Here is a 17,375-nt window from a genome sequence, read left to right as displayed (position 1 = left end):
AAACAACCCTTTTAAGCCTACCCAAATTTCAGCATCACACCCAACCCAACCATTCCCTTTAGTCTGTTGATCTATCCTGTGTCGGTCCAGGTAGTCACATTAAGACTCTGTTAATCTATCCTGTGTCAGTCCAGGTAGTCACATTAAGACTCTGTTGATCTATCCTGTGTCGGTCCAGGTAGTCACATTAAGACTCTGTTGATCTATCCTGTGTCGGTCCAGGTAGTCACATTAAGACTCTGTTGATCTATCCTGTGTCGGTCCAGGTAGTCACATTAAGACTCTGTTGATCTATCCTGTGTCGGTCCAGGTAGTCACATTAAGACTCTGTTGATCTATCCTGTGTCGGTCCAGGTAGTCACATTAAGACTCTGTTGATCTATCCTGTGTCGGTCCAGGTAGTCACATTAAGACTCTGTTGATCTATCCTGTGTCGGTCCAGGTAGTCACATTAAGACTCTGTTGATCTATCCTGTGTCGGTCCAGGTAGTCACATTAAGACTCTGTTGATCTATCCTGTGTCGGTCCAGGTAGTCACATTAAGACTCTGTTGATCTATCCTGTGTCGGTCCAGGTAGTCACATTAAGACTCAGCATCTCTTTTCAAGAGGGTCAATGTATCAATGTACTATTCCAAGAACTACACCTCTCTTCACTCAACCCCACCTGCTCCCACCCCCACTCCAGTCCTAACACCCTTGTCTCAACCTTAACCCTCTTCTTTTTTTACCCCATCCTGATCCCGGCTACAACCCCAGCACTTGTCTTTCCCCAGACCCCCAGCTCCATTTAGCCTTAGACCCAGCACTTGTCTTTCCCCAGACCCCCAGCTCCATTTAGCCTTAGACCCAACACTTCTCTTTCCCCACACCCCCAGCTCCATTTAGCCTTAGACCCAGCACTTCTCTTTCCCCAGACCCCCAGCTCCATTTAGCCTTAGACCCAACACTTCTCTTTCCCCACACCCCCAGCTCCATTTAGCCTTAGACCCAGCACTTCTCTTTCCCCAGACCCCCAGCTCCATTTAGCCTTAGACCCAACACTTCTCTTTCCCCAGACCCCCAGCTCCATTTAGCCTTAGACCCAACACTTCTCTTTCCCCACACCCCCAGCTCCATTTAGCCTTAGACCCAGCACTTCTCTTTCCCCAGGCTCCCGGTCCATTTAGCCTTAGACCCAGCACTTGTCTTTCCCCAGACCCCCAGCTCCATTTAGCCTTAGACCCAACACTTGTCTTTCCCCAGACCCCCAGCTCCATTTAGCCTTAGACCCAACACTTCTCTTTCCCCAGACCCCCAGCTCCCGTTCCATTTAGCCTTAGACCCAACACTTCTCTTTCCCCAGACCCCCAGCTCCCGGTCCATTTAGCCTTAGACCCAACACTTGTCTTTCCCCAGACCCCCAGCTCCCGTTCCATTTAGCCTTAGACCCAACACTTGTCTTTCCCCAGACCCCCAGCTCCCGTTCCATTTAGCCTTAGACCCAACACTTGTCTTTCCCCACACCCCCAGCTCCCGTTCCATTTAGCCTTAGACCCAGAACTTCCCCCATCCTAAACCTTTATTTGATTAAGGCACCCTTCTTCATCCCACACCAAGCTCCAGCCCCAGCGATAGTACCAGTTTCATCACCAGCCATAGCACCTGTCCCACTCCCAGCCCAAGCTCAGGCAGTGGCGTGCAGAAGAAGGAAGCTGAAATACCTGCTCCGTAGGAGGGGTGGAGGAGGGGTGTGGCTCAGGCCCCTCAGCTCCAGAACCGCCCGGGACACTAAAGGGTTACAGGTGCCTGGGGTGGTCCTCACACCCACGGGAGATAAGGGGGAGGAGAGGAGCGAGAGAGGGGGGCATAGTGGATGTTGGGAGAGAAAGGGTGGAGGGGGATAGTGTTGGAGGGGGAGAAGTAGAAACGAGGAGCGAGGGAGGCAGGTGAGATGGGGAGCGTGATAAAGGACAGGAGGAGAGGAAAGGGGTTGACTATGGCCAACGATGATTGAAAGGGGCATTGGGGAAACGGTAGTGCCAGTAGCCTGGGGAGTTGGATGCTATGGGAAGGTTGTGGGAAGGTTGTTGATCAAGTGAGACAGAGCAAGACAGAGGAGCTAAGACTGAGACAGTGTGAGACAGCAGAGAGAGAGCGTGGGAGTGTGAACATGAGACAGAACAAGAGCACGGGATATAAAGAGACGGGATAGTGACAGAAGAGAGAGCAACAGAAGAGAGAGTCACAGAAGAGAGAGCACCAGAAGAGAGAGTGACAGAAGAGAGTGACAGAAGAGAGAGCGACAGAAGAGATAGTGACAGAAGAGATAGTGACAGAAGAGAGAGTGACAGAAGAGAGAGTCACAGAAGAGAGAGCACCAGAAGAGAGAGTGACAGAAGAGAGTGACAGAAGAGAGAGCGACAGAAGAGAGAGCAACAGAAGAGAGAGCAACAGAAGAGAGAGCAACAGAAGAGAGTGACAGAAGAGAGAGTGACAGAAGAGAGAGCGACAGAAGAGAGAGCAACAGAAGAGAGAGCAACAGAAGAGAGAGCAACAGAAGAGAGTGACAGAAGAGAGAGTGACAGAAGAGATAGTGACAGAAGAGATAGTGACAGAAGAGAGAGTGACAGAAGAGAGAGTCACAGAAGAGAGAGCACCAGAAGAGAGAGTGACAGAAGAGAGTGACAGAAGAAAGAGCGACAGAAGAGAGAGCAACAGAAGAGAGAGCAACAGAAGAGAGAGCAACAGAAGAGAGTGACAGAAGAGAGAGTGACAGAAGAGATAGTGACAGAAGAGATAGTGACAGAAGAGAGAACAACAGAAGAGAGAGCAACAGAAGAGAGAGCGACAGAAGAGAGTGACAGAAGAGAGAGTGACAGAAGAGAGAACAACAGAAGAGAGAGTGACAGAAGAGAGAGCAACAGAAGAGAGAGTGACAGAAGAGAGTGACAGAAGAGAGAGTGACAGAAGAGAGAGCAACAGAAGAGAGAGTGACAGGAGAGAGAGCACCAGAAGAGAGAGTGACAGAAGAGAGAGCAACAGAAGAGAGAGCAACAGAAGAGAGAGCAACAGAAGAGAGAGCGACAGAAGAGAGTGACAGAAGAGAGAGTGACAGAAGAGATAGTGACAGAAGAGAGAGCGACAGAAGAGAGTGACAGAAGAGAGAGTGACAGAAGAGAGAGCAACAGAAGAGAGAGTGACAGAAGAGAGAGCAACAGAAGAGAGAGTGACAGAAGAGAGTGACAGAAGAGAGAGTGACAGAAGAGAGAGCAACAGAAGAGAGAGTGACAGGAGAGAGAGCACCAGAAGAGAGAGTGACAGAAGAGAGAGCAACAGAAGAGAGAGCAACAGAAGAGAGAGCAACAGAAGAGAGAGCGACAGAAGAGAGTGACAGAAGAGAGAGTGACAGAAGAGATAGTGACAGAAGAGATAGTGACAGAAGAGAGAGCAACAGAAGAGAGAGCAACAGAAGAGAGAGCGACAGAAGAGAGTGACAGAAGAGAGAGTGACAGAAGAGAGAGCAACAGAAGAGAGAGTGACAGAAGAGAGAGCACCAGAAGAGAGAGTGACAGAAGAGAGAGTGACAGAAGAGAGAGCAACAGAAGAGAGAGCAACAGAAGAGAGAGCAACAGAAGAGAGAGCGACAGAAGAGAGTGACAGAAGAGAGAGTGACAGAAGAGATAGTGACAGAAGAGAGAGCAACAGAAGAGAGAGCAACAGAAGAGAGTGACAGAAGAGAGAGTGACAGAAGAGATAGTGACAGAAGAGAGAACAACAGAAGAGAGAGTGACAGAAGAGAGAGCGATAGAGGAGAGAGTGACAGAAGAGATAGTGACAGAAGAGATAGTGACAGAACAGAGAGCAACAGACGAGAGAGCAACAGAAGAGAGAGCGATAGAGGAGAGAGCGACAGAAGAGAGAGCGATAGAGGAGAGAGAGAGAGAGTGGGGCTTTGCTCCAGGGAGCTTGTGAGGCTGTCTGCGCATTGACGTTGTGACCCCTTGCAAGGACAGCAGAGAGAGGGGGCAGAGAGGAGAGGAGAGAGAGGGGAAGATGGGGGAGAGGAGGAGATGGGGCAGCAGGCAGGACAAGAGAGAGAGAAAGAGAGAGAGTTGGGGGAGAGGAGATGACGGGACAGGAGGGTAACTTACGTGAAGGCGAAGGCCACCAGAGCACCACTAACCACTATAAAGTCCAGGATGTTCCACAGGTCACGGAAATAGGAGCCCTGGTGCAACACCAGGCCCAGATCCACCATCTGAGAGAGAGGTGTGGGGGGATGGAGAGAGAGGAGGAAGAGGGGGAGAGAGGGAGAAAGTGAGAGAGAGAGTGAGGGGGGGCGTTAGAGTGAGGGCAACAGAGAGAGTGGATATGTTTTGTTATTGATTGTTTCACCTCAAAAAATTACAAGTATAGCTAGAGTGAAATAGATTCAGAATTACCTTAATCAACATCTCAAAAGTGAACACTCCCGTAAACACATAGTCAAAGTAGCGCAGAACCTGCATAAAGGGAGAGAACACAGAGTTAGCAGACGTAAAGTAGAAGCTCGCTAATAGTTCAGTTAGCATGGAGGGTAAAGTAGAAGTTAGCTATAATAGCTAAGTTAGCATGGAGGGTAAAGTAGAAGTTAGCTATAATAGCTAAGTTAGCATGGAGGGTAAAGTAGAAGTTAGCTATAATAGCTAAGTTAGCATTGAGGGTAAAGTAGAAGTTAGCTATAATAGCTAAGTTAGCATGGAGGGTAAAGTAGAAGCTAGCTAATAGTTAAGTTAGCATGGAGAGTAAATATAAGCTAATACGGAAACAGAGCTAGCATTGAGTGTCTCACATTGTTGCGAGGTGATTCTGGCCAGACGGGGTCTTCCGCTGCCAGGGCGATACTGCTCATAGCGATGGTAGACAGGATACCAAACTCAAAGAATTTCAGAGTCACAATGTAGTGGCATAGTCTCCGGAACCTGATCACACACACAGACACACACAAGCATGCACGTACACACATGCAGACACACACAAGCATGCACGTACACACACACACACACATCGCAACAAACACAAAAAATGCATAATTAATATAATTCATAATTAATATACATGTGTGTGTGATTGTGTGTGTGCATGCATGTGCCCACATACGGGTTGGTGGTAGAGAGGATGAACATGGAGCTATAGGGAGGCATTGGTTTGGGTCCATCTTCATCACCCTTCTCATCATCATCATCCTCCTTATCCTCCTTCTTAGGCAGAGGCTCCGTGTTAGCATTCTTATTGACTGGAGGGATGCAAGAAAGAGAGGGAGGAGAGAGAGACAGAGGGGGAGGGAGGGGGTGGATAGGAGAGCACAGGGAAGAATGAAGGGAAGAAAGAAGAATTCAGAAATAGCATGGCATGTGTGGCTGTTTCTCAATGTTTTACATTTACATTTACATTTAAGTCATTTAGCAGACGCTCTTATCCAGAGCGACTTGTTTTGACTGAAGATGTGACCTGATAAACCTTGGTCATACACAGTCTCCCTCCATCCCCGTCCCCTCCTCTTTCTTCCCTCTCTCTCACCCTGCAATATGGCGTTGTGGGAAGGAAACATGGGTGGTATGTCCACTGCCATGTGGTCCGGTATCCGGGTGCTACTTCCGTATGCAGGAACCAGGCTTCCATCTAGGCCCAGGTGGGAGCTGCTGTTTGTCAGGTGAGTGTTGAGACCTGCAGGGCCGAAGCCTGGGCCTGGAGTATTGTGGTTGGCTGGGCTGGGGAGGCCCGAGACTGGGCAGGGCTGCTGGGTGTAGCCTGAGTGTAGCTTGGGCGGGCTGGTGGCCAGTTTACTGTTCATGACATTGTCCATGTCCTCGCTGTACTGGCTGTCCTGTCTACAGAGGCTCTTCTGGATGGGCCGTGTGGTGGACAGGTTGGGACCATCCCTATAGATGGAAAGAAAGGAAGAGAGGGAGAAATGAGAGATTGATGGAAGAGAAGGAGTAGGGAAATGTCAGAATGGTTCTGAGAACTACTGTATAAGGACACTGGTTGACAGAGGAAAGTGTGAGTGCGTATATATGTGTGTGTGTCTGTGTGTGTCAGGGTCTCCCTCACTTCCTGCGGTGTTGCCGCGTCCTCTTCCCCTCACCATCACACCCTGACTGAGTGCCATGGCGATGCCGTCTCTGCCTCCTCTCACCTCCATCACCCCCTTCTTGCTCCCCCTCGCCTTCTCCTTCTGTCCCCCTGCTCTTGTGTCGCCTTTCCCCTCCTCCACCGCCACCTCCCCCCTCTTCGTCCTCTGGGGGCATGCGGTGCTGGCGGGGTTTCCTGTGCTCCGATGAGCCCACCTGGCCCCGTGGGTGGTGATGCCTTCTCTGGGGCCTCTCCTCTCCACTCTGTCCCAGCATCGTTGCATCTAGGAGGGTATGGGAGGAGTGATGGTGTTGGAGCTCCTGGTGCTCCTTGCTCTCCTTACGGCTCCTGCGGCTCTCCGTAGAGTCTGCCCGCTCGTAATGCCTTCCAGGGCCTGAACCAGACCCGGAGCCCCCACCTCCTCCTCCCCCACCTCCTCTCTCGTGGACGTGTGTCTGCTTGCGGACCAGCTCGTCGGCGTGCTGCTGGCTGAGGCGGGGATCAGGCTCTTTGGTGGTCTTGTTGGTGTTGTTGTTGCGGTTCTCCTGGGGGGTCCACCACTAGAGGGCGGTCTGTATGGGTCTTCATGTCAGGACGGATGTGGCGGGAGTAGTTCACCTGGAAGAAAGGGGAGGGGGGGAGGGAGGGAAAGGTTGGGTTGGGAGAGTTTTAAGCAGGGGACGGAAGAGGAAGGCCAGGCAGAATCAAGGAGAGGCATAATATCGTTAGCATTCCAGAGGTCATATAACCTCCTATAACGCTTATTTTTTCAAAAACTTGATTCAATTAATGGTAAATTGACAAAGGCACCAACCAATATGTTACACTTGGCGCCAGGTAATTACCAGGTAGTTATAAATTATAATGAACTGTATGAGGTAAGTACCTGAAAGTATCAAGCAGCTTAACCCAGACCAATAAAAACTGTTACAAACTTTCGTAATTTCTCCCCTTTCTGTGTTCCATCGCTCTCTCCACCCTTCTCCATTTGGTTTGTTGTCTCTTACTGTCTCCCTTCCTCCTTACCCACCTCCCTCCTTACCCCCCTCTCTGGGGTGGCAGGTAGCATAGAGGTTAGAGCTTGGGACAGTAACTGAAAGGTTGCTTGTTTGAATCCCTGAGCCGGCAAGGTGGAAACACCTGCTGTTCTGCCCTTGAGCAAGGCAGTTAACCCCCACAACAACTGCTCCCTTGGCACCAATGACATGGATGACGATTAAGGCAGCCCCCTCACCTCTCTGATTCAGCTTAAATGCGGTAGACACATTTTGATTGAATGCATTCAACTGTGCAACTGACTAGGTATCCCCTTTCCATCCCTCCACTCTCCTTCCCTTCCTTCCAGCCCCCCCCTCCCTCTCTCCTTCCCTTCCTTCCAGCCCTCCCCCTCCCTCTCTCCTTCCCTTCCTTCCAGCCCCCCCCTCCCTCTCTCCTTCCCTTCCTTCCAGCCTTCCCCCCTCCCTCCCTCTCTCCTTGCCTTCCAGCGGTCCTCTGGGTCCAGTTCGTTGTAGAGGGCCTCTCTGCTGGTCATTAGAGTCTGTTTCCTCAGCTCCTTGGTCCTCTGTTCCCACACAGACTTATTACCACCCTTATTGTTCTTCTGCTGCTCCTTACTACAGGGACGGAGAGAGGGGAAAGGATGAGAGGAGGGACAGAGAGAGGGGGACCGAGAGAGAGGTAGAGGATAGAAGAGATGAGAGAAGAGAGCAGCCGAGAGAAAGAGGAGGGCGGTGAGATGGAGGAAAGGTGATACAGATGGACAGAGCGTTGGATGAAAGGGGAGAAGATTGAGGAGAAAAGAGAGGTTAAGAAATAGAGACAGAAAGCATGATGGAGAGCAGAGGAGAAGGAGGGGAGGCAGAGAGGGAGAGAAAAGAGAGGATGGGTGGGGAGGTTAAGAGAGTGTCAAATATCAGGTTAAGCAGTGGTATCTGAGTCCATTTACAAATATACAAACACACAGACATACAGAAACCTACATACACAGGTATACAGAAATATAAACACAAGCAAATACACAAACACACACTATAGAGCTCACACACACACATGTAAAGGGTCGCCTTGCTGGACCTACAGGGCAGAAACACAGAGCTACTGAAGGAGTATGGTCGACCACAGTTTCCCAAAGCAGTGGGCAGACCAGCCCCACTTTGGGAAACCACACAGAGAGAGGCACAAGATGGAGAATGATATTGAGGCAAGGTTAGAATATTACACAGTCGACCAGGAAACCAAACCCAAAAGGACCCAACGAAGGAACCAAAATGGAATCATCAACAAAAAGACTGAAAATGGAAGTTCTGAGAAAAAAAGGGCAAACCTCAGATAACACTCTATTCTCCATATTTTGCACGACTCTTATGAAAGGCTCAGGTCAACAGTAGTGCACTATATGGGGAATAGGGTGCCATTTGAGATGTTGTCAACGAAAGAACCAAAATGGCGCCCCGGCCCCACTAACTCCCTTTCCCAGGGACCACAGTCAACCACAGTAAAGCCACAGCCATACTGCGGGGAGCAGCCAACAGAAAGTATACTCAGAATAAGCCAACTCAAAAAACAACAAAAAAGCAAAGGAGTAAAAAAATCATAATTAAGGGGAGATAATTAAAACAGGATGGTCTAAAGGAGGAGAGGAAAGGAAAAGTGGGCGAAAAGAAACAGAAGGAGTATAAATGGGTAAATACCAGTCCAGAAAGGGGTCGGAAGCGTTGTGACCTGTGCTGTTTACTTTCTCGCTGAGGAGGGAAACAGTCGGTGAGTGACATGACACAGAGAACACACGCGTGCCCAATTCACACTATATGACCAACCAGAACCTAGCCAAGCAGAGCTGTACTGGGCTGACCTGGCTTCGCATCCACCAGAGTGGCTGGAACCATGCTGGAAAGAACCACGTGAAAAAACGATATATGAGCCAGTACAGTACATTTAGGGTCGGCCCTATAGTGTGAATGAGGCAACACACTCCTCAAACCTCACCAACACACACACACGCACGCACGCACGCACACACACACACACACACGCACGCACGCACGCACGCACGCACGCACGCACACACACACACACACACACACACACACACACACACACACACACACACGCACACACAACTTTACACTAACATCTACACACACCATTTCAACTCACACTGCTCAGACAACCATCTTGCAATGTCTCTATTCATCTATCTCTCCATTTCTATTCTGTTCTCCTTTTCTTTCTCTTTTTATCTTCCTCTCTTTCTCTCTCCATTTTCACCTTTCTTTCTCTTGCACAAACTTTATGTATCCCTCTAGACTTTTCGCATACTATTTCTCTCTCAGGATGCACATCTCTCTTCCACTACACAGGCGTCCATATCTCTCTAGCTCACATTTTGTTTCTGTTGCACAAATTCTATTGCACTGTCTTCAGGGTATCTACACATCTCTCCATTCATTCTACCAAACACAGACTGCCCTTCAAAGGAAGGCAGTTTCTATCTACAACTAGGCAGAGAGACAATCATAGCCACATGTTCTCTTACAGCGGATATCTCAAGTCACAAACCGTTACCCAGGTCTTCTTGTTGTCATGACATGTTTACAACATGTGTTATGTCATCATTATAATAGTGTTATGTCTTCATTATAATAGTATTATGTCTTCATTATAATAGTGTTATGTCATCATTATAATAGTGTTATGTTATCATTATAATAGTGTTATGTCATCATTATAATAGTGTTATGTCATTATTATAATAGTGTTATGTCATTATTATAATAGTGTTATGTCATCATTATAATAGTGTTATGTTATCATTATAATAGTGTTATGTCATCATTATAATAGTGTTATGTCATCATTATAATAGTGTTATGTCTTCATTATAATAGTGTTATGTCTTCATTATAATAGTGTTATGTCATTATTATAATAGTGTTATGTCATCATTATAATAGTGTTATGTCATCATTATAATAGTGTTATGTCTTCATTATAATAGTGTTGTGTCATCAATATAAATAGTGTTAAGTCATCATTATAATAGTGTTATGTCATCATTATAATAGTGTTATTTCGGCCTTGTGAAGGAGGGGTCAGGTAAAAAGTAACCCATTTAGATCCAGAGAGAAATCTTCTTCCCAGAGTCCCAGACAGGGACTCAGAGTATCTCCTAACCTGCTTTAGCAAGTGTGGAGATTCCAGCTTGGAAAATCCCTGCTTGCAAAGCTATTATATCATCCACACATGCGGATGAATGATATGGATTTATACTGGCATGGTGGGGCAGTGCTAGGAATGACATCACAGTCACCTCATTAGTGGAAACCATTCCTAGTATTGCCCTATCAGTGCACCTTTAGCTGTCTTGCAGACTAGGAAACATGACCAAGACACAACACACAACAATAGTCAACACACCACACAAAAGTACACATCAAAAGTGGGCTACGTCAGAGATTGACTGAGTGTGTGTGTGTGTGTGTGTGTGTGTGTGTGTGTGTGTGTGTGTGTGTGTGTGTGTGTGTGTGTGTGTGTGTGTGTGTGTGTGTGTGTGTGTGTGTGTGTGTGTGTGTGTGTGTGTGTGTGTGTGCGTGTGCGTGTGTGCGTGGGCGCGTGCGCGTGTGCGTGGGCGCGTGCGCGTGCGCACGTGCGCGTGTGCGCGTGGGCGTGTGTGCGTGTGTGCGTGTGTGTGTGTGTGTGTGTGTGTGTGTGTGTGTGTGTGTGTGCGAGCAAGTATGGAGGTGTCTGCACTGGTAAATGCTGCTGTAAGCCCCCCCTCTTTTTTCTTTGCCCATGTCAGACCAGAGTGAGGTAAACAAACACACCAGGACGTGGTCCTAGAGGCCTTGTATTGACCAAAGGAACACATAAATAAACTGACTGCCAACTAAGCCTTCTCTAAGGGCTCCATAGCCCATAGAAAATACATCTTATAATGTTATTGAAGGTATGAGTGAAGCATGGATGTTGTCCACTTCCGTCGGTTCACATGGAGATTTTGTAATTTTCTTGGTCTGTTACAGTACATGCAATCATAACATCCACAGTCTCTTCTAGCAAGACAGTAGGCTACCTTATTGGAGAACTTGAGGTGGACTGTATGTACGCAGGTATGTGCAGCTGAAGAGTGAACACACTAAGAGAGATGAGGGGGCAAGGATGAGAGAAACAACAGAGAGAGATATGGAAACAGAGAAAGAAAGAGAGATACTTACGCCGCTATGGACAGGTTGGCTGCAGACTGGGGGCTGACTTCGGCCACCTCCTTGGCTTTTTGCAAAGCATTTTTCTTGGAAGCGGCTTCCTCTTCCTGCTCGTCCTACCAAAGAAAGCGAGTGGGAGAGAGAGAGGGGGAGGAGGGGAGACGGGAAATACATAGGAGGGAGAGAGAGAGGGGGGATAAAAAGCAGAGATAGAGGAGGTTGATAAAGATGGTAGACAGAGTGAGAGAAGAGAGCAATGACCTTTATAGATATGGTTATAGAAAGGAGAAAGAGGGGCGTTGACAGATACAGATACACGGAGATACAGAAGAAGAGGTGAAGTGAAGAAGGCTGACTCCGGACCCAAAATCAGGCCACGCGAGAATATAGCGTGATGTAGACCATGTGGGGATTTTTTTGTATGGCGACAATGAGAGAATTTTGAATTTGGTCAATATAAAATGTAATTGCTAATTGGCAAAGTGGGGCTTATTTTATCGAATGTTTAGGTTATTACTGTCACACCCTGGCCATAGAGAGGCTTTTATTCTTTATTTTGGTTAGGCCAGGTTGTGACTAGGGTGGGCATTCTATGTTCATTTTCTATGTTTTTGATTTCTGTGTTGTTTGGCCGGGTGTGGTTCTTAATCAGGGACAGCTGTCTATCGTTGTCTCTGATTGAGAACCATACTTAGGTAGCTCTTGCCCACATGGGTTTTGTGGGTAGTTATTTTCTGTTTAGTGTGTTTTGCAACTGACAGAGCTGTTTCGGTTGTTTCTTTTGTTCCTTGTTGTATTTAGTGTTCAGTTTATAAAATAATGATGAACACTTACCACGCTGCATCTTGGTCCTCACCTTCTTCCACCAACGGCCGTTACAATCACTGATATAAGTGGACGCACGTGGTATGCCTGTTATTCACATGCATATCTGCCCTTTCATTGGCTAGAATGTTCCCGCCTTACCCGCCTGCCTTCCGCCCCTTGCAGACATGTATTCCCATTGTTAGAGCATTCAGTCCAATATCTGTCAATATACAGATCATTTTTAATGGGGAGCTGGAGTTGACAGGGTGAGAGGTCATTTCCTGAACTGAAGGGTCATTCTATTTAACCCCAGTAGGCGTGGCTCGGTCAGTGTACAAAGTACTGTACCTTAGTGAGTTCCTGTGCGTTAGCCAGATTGTCCACAGCAATGGCCAAGAACACATTCAGCAGAGTGTCTGAGGGCAAAGGGTTAAAGACAGAAACTACACTGTGTGTGTGTGTGTGTGTGTGTGTGTGTGTGTGTGTGTGTGTGTGTGTGTGTGTGTGTGTGTGTGTGTGTGTGTGTGTGTGTGTGTGTGTGTGTGTGTGTGTGTGTGTGTGTGTGTGTGTGTGTGTGTGTGTGTGTGTGTGTGTGTGTGTGTGTGTGTGTGTGTGTGTGTGTGTGTGTGTGTGTGTGTGTGTGTGTGTGTGTGTGTGTGTGTGTGTGTGTGTGTGTGTGTGTGTGTGTGTGTGTGTGTGTGTGTGTGTGTGTGTGTGTGTGTGTGTGTGTGTGTGTGTGTGTGTGTGTGTGCGTGTGTGATACAGTTGCCGAAAAGTGTGAGCACGATGAAGAAGACTGAGAAGACCATCCCGTTGTTGACTCCTCCCTGAGATTCTATTCCATCATACATGACCATGTTCCAGTCTTCTCCGGTCAGGATCTGGGGGAGAACACACTCCTAATAAACATGTAGGATCTGGGGGAGAACACACTCCTAATAAACATGTAGGATCTGGGGAGAACACACTCCTAATAAACATGTAGGATCTGGGGAGAACACACTCCTAATAAACATGTAGGATCTGGGGAGAACACACTCCTAATAAACATGTAGGATCTGGGGAGAACACACTCCATGTAATAAACATGTAGGATCTGGGGGAGAACACACTCCTAATAAACATGTAGGATCTGGGGGAGAACACACTCCTAATAAACATGTAGGATCTGGGGGAGAACACACTCCTAATAAACATGTAGGATCTGGGGGAGAACACACTCCTAATAAACATGTAGGATCTGGGGGAGAACACACTCCTAATAAACATGTAGGATCTGGGGGAGAACACACTCCTAATAAACATGTAGGATCTGGGGAGAACACACTCCTAATAAACATGTAGGATCTGGGGAGAACACACTCCTAATAAACATGTAGGATCTGGGGAGAACACACCTAATAAACATGTAGGATCTGGGGAGAACACACTCCTAATAAACATGTAGGATCTAGGATCTGGGGAGAACACACTCCTAATAAACATGTAGGATCTGGGGAGAACACACTCCTAATAAACATGTAGGATCTAGGGGGAGAACACACTCCTAATAAACATGTAGGATCTGGGGAGAACACACTCCTAATAAACATGTAGGATCTGGGGAGAACACACTCCTAATAAACATGTAGGATCTGGGGGAGAACACACTCCTAATAAACATGTAGGATCTGGGGAGAACACACTCCTAATAAACATGTAGGATCTGGGGAGAACACACTCCCTAATAAACATGTAGGATCTGGGGAGAACACACTCCTAATAAACATGTAGGATCTGGGGAGAACACACTCCTAATAAACATGTAGGATCTGGGGAGAACACACTCCTAATAAACATGTAGGATCTGGGGAGAACACACTCCTAATAAACATGTAGGATCTGGGGGATCATGTAGGATCTGGGGGAGAACACACTCCTAATAAACATGTAGGATCTGGGGGAGAACACACTCCTAATAAACATGTAGGATCTGGGGAGAACACACTCCTAATAAACATGTAGGATCTGGGAGAACACACTCCTAATAAACATGTAGGATCACACTCCTAATAAACATGTAGGATCTGGGGAGCTAATCATGTAGGATCTGGGGAGAACACACTCCTAATAAACATGTAGGATCTCTAAACATGTAGGATCTGGGGGATAAACATGTAGGGGGAGAACACACTCCTAATAAACATGTAGGATCTGGGGGATCTGTAGGATCTGGGGAGAACACACTCCTAATAAACATGTAGGATCTGGGGGAGAACTAATAAACATGTAGGATCTCCTAATAAACATGTAGGATCTGGGGAGAACACACTCCTAATAAACATGTAGGATCTGGGGAGAACACACTCCTAATAAACATGTAGGATCTGGGGAGAACACACTCCTAATAAACATGTAGGATCTGGGGAGAACTAATAAACATGTAGGATCTCCTAATAAACATGTAGGATCTAGGGGAGAACACACTCCTAATAAACATGTAGGATCTGGGGAGAACACACTCCTAATAAACATGTAGGATCTGGGGAGAACACACTCCTAATAAACATGTAGGATCTGGGGAGAACACACTCCTAATAAACATGTAGGATCTGGGGGAGAACACACTCCTAATAAACATGTAGGAGGATCTAGGATCTGGGGAGAACACACTCCTAATAAACATGTAGGATCTGGGGAGAACACACTCCTAATAAACATGTAGGATCTGGGGGAGAACACACTCCTAATAAACATGTAGGATCTGGGGGGAACACACTCCTAATAAACATGTAGGATCTGGGGAGAACACACTCCTAATAAACATGTAGGAGGATCTGTAGGGGAGAACACACTCCTAATAAACATGTAGGATCTGGGGAGAACACACTCCTAATAAACATGTAGGATCTGGGGAGAACACACTCCTAATAAACATGTAGGATCTGGGGAGAACACACTCCTAATAAACATGTAGGATCTAGGATCTGGGGGAGAACACACTCCTAATAAACATGTAGGATCTGGGGAGAACACACTCCTAATAAACATGTAGGATCTGGGGAGAACACACTCCTAATAAACATGTAGGATCTGGGGAGAACACACTCCTAATAAACATGTAGGATCTAGGGGGGAGAACACACTCCTAATAAACATGTAGGATCTGGGGAGAACACACTCCTAATAAACATGTAGGATCTGGGGAGAACTAATAAACACTGGGGAGAACACACCTAATAAACATGTAGGATCTGGGGAGAACACACTCCTAATAAACATGTAGGATCTGGGGGAGAACTAATAAACATGTAGGATCTGGGGGAGAACACACTCCTAATAAACATGTAGGATCTGGGGGAGAACACACTCCTAATAAACATGTAGGATCTGGGGGAGAACACACTCCTAATAAACATGTAGGATCTGGGGTAGAACACACTCCTAATAAACATGTAGGATCTGGGGGAGAACACACTCCTAATAAACATGTAGGATCTGGGGGAGAACACACTCCTAATAAATATGTAGGATCTTCATTTTAGGAACTTTGCTATAGCAGAAAAAAAACAGCAACAGGAAATGTGAATTATTATGTATATTATAATTACTGGACATTTTTTGTAGGGGCTGATCAATTTTTCGTTAGGGCAAATCAAGTCTGACATTTTAAAGTGGAAATTATACACTTTAGATGCATTGAATACCTTGAATACACTACAAGTTTGCATTTTCTGCGGAGCGGGACATTTCTCAGGAACAAAAGAGTGATAAAATGAAGAGCCTACATCTGTACACACACAAACCTCATACACTCGTACTACTGTACACATACACTCTTATACACACACACAATCTTATACACACACACACACACACACACACACACTCTTAAACACACACACTTAAGCACACACACTCTTATACACACACTCTTAAACACACACACACTTATAAACACACGCTTTGCACACGTTAGGACTGCTTATCTTGGGACTGCTTACACTCTCACCTTTCCCTGCCTTTACACTCATCTATCCTCTTTCTTTCTCTCCCACTCCCATTTCCAGTGTGCTACCACTCCCACTCCCATTTCCAGTGTGCTACCACTCCCACTCCCATTTCCAGTGTGCTACCACTCCCACTCCCATTTCCAGTGTGCTACCACTCCCACTCCCATTTCCAGTGTGCTACCACTCCCACTCCCATTTCCAGTGTGCTACCACTCCCACTCCCATTTCCAGTGTGCTACCACTCCCACTCCCACTCCCATTTCCAGTGTGCTACCACTCCCACTCCCATTTCCAGTGTGCTACCACTCCCACTCCCATTTCCAGTGTGCTACCACTCCCACTCCCATTTCCAGTGTGCTACCACTCCCACTCCCATTTCCAGTGTGCTACCACTCCCACTCCCATTTCCAGTGTGCTACCACTCCCACTCCCATTTCCAGTGTGCTACCACTCCCACTCTTCTTCTGCCCTCTTTTCTCATTCCTTTATCTCTTTCCTTTCTCTCCCCTCTCCACTCCTCCCTCCCATCTTTATCCACTCACCTGGAACACAGTCATTATTGCTGCAGGGAAAGTATCAAAGTTGGTCGAGGGAGTGCCAGATTCAAAATTAAACCTAGAGGATAAACAGAGAGAAATTGAGGAAGAGAGAAAGAGAGAGCGAGAAAGAGAGAGCAAGAAAGAGAGAGCGAGAGAAAAATCACGAGAGAGAGAGAGATTAAAGATGACACCAAACAGTCAGATACTGAAGATAAAGAGTGACAGGGGAAGGGGAGGAAGGGGGAGGAAGGATGAAAGGGGCAAGAAAAGAGGGGAATAGAAGAGGAGGTACTGACTGTCCTCCGAAGAGTTGCATGCCCAACAGAGCGAAGACGACGATAAAGAGGAAGAGGAGGAAGAGCAGGCTTATAATGGATTTCATGGAGTTGAGCAGAGATACAACCAGGTTCCTCAAAGACGCCCAGTACCTGACAGAGAGAGAGAGAGTAGTAGAGAGAGGGGGGGAGGGGCGCGGGAGAGAAATCACAGCAGCAAGATTTGTGACCTGTTGCCACAAGAAAAGGGCAACCAAAGAAGAACACACACCATTCTTTTTTACTTTAACTATTTGCACATCGTTACAACACTGTATATAGACATAATATGACATTTTAAATGTCTTTATTATTTTGGAACTTGTGTGAGTGTAATATTTACTTTTCACTTTTTATTATTTATTTATATTGCTTTGGCAATATAAACATATGTTTCTTCCCATGCTAATAAAGACCCTTGAATAGA

The 17,375-nt window shown here is 46.8% G+C and overlaps 1 protein-coding gene across 1 annotated transcript in view; it reads right to left on the bottom strand.

Annotated features, from left to right (window-relative positions):
- LOC123998970 (voltage-dependent P/Q-type calcium channel subunit alpha-1A-like) overlaps positions 1-17,375 on the bottom strand; it is a 250,420-nt gene that overhangs the window by 108,829 nt on the left and 124,216 nt on the right. The window contains exons 14-26 of the mRNA XM_046304259.1: positions 16,931-17,062; positions 16,638-16,710; positions 12,867-12,984; positions 12,452-12,519; positions 11,309-11,403; positions 8,786-8,836; positions 7,573-7,708; positions 6,075-6,640; positions 5,541-5,902; positions 5,121-5,256; positions 4,813-4,942; positions 4,424-4,483; positions 4,133-4,239 (exon numbers count right to left, since the gene is read on the bottom strand). Coding sequence (XP_046160215.1) covers positions 4,133-4,239; positions 4,424-4,483; positions 4,813-4,942; positions 5,121-5,256; positions 5,541-5,902; positions 6,075-6,640; positions 7,573-7,708; positions 8,786-8,836; positions 11,309-11,403; positions 12,452-12,519; positions 12,867-12,984; positions 16,638-16,710; positions 16,931-17,062 — 2,034 coding nt within the window. The remainder of the gene's footprint in view (positions 1-4,132; positions 4,240-4,423; positions 4,484-4,812; positions 4,943-5,120; positions 5,257-5,540; positions 5,903-6,074; positions 6,641-7,572; positions 7,709-8,785; positions 8,837-11,308; positions 11,404-12,451; positions 12,520-12,866; positions 12,985-16,637; positions 16,711-16,930; positions 17,063-17,375) is intronic.

The sequence above is a fragment of the Oncorhynchus gorbuscha genome, linkage group LG16 (assembly GCF_021184085.1).
Source record: "Oncorhynchus gorbuscha isolate QuinsamMale2020 ecotype Even-year linkage group LG16, OgorEven_v1.0, whole genome shotgun sequence".
Taxonomy (NCBI): domain Eukaryota; kingdom Metazoa; phylum Chordata; class Actinopteri; order Salmoniformes; family Salmonidae; genus Oncorhynchus; species Oncorhynchus gorbuscha.
This window is presented reverse-complemented; position numbering and strand designations above follow the sequence as displayed.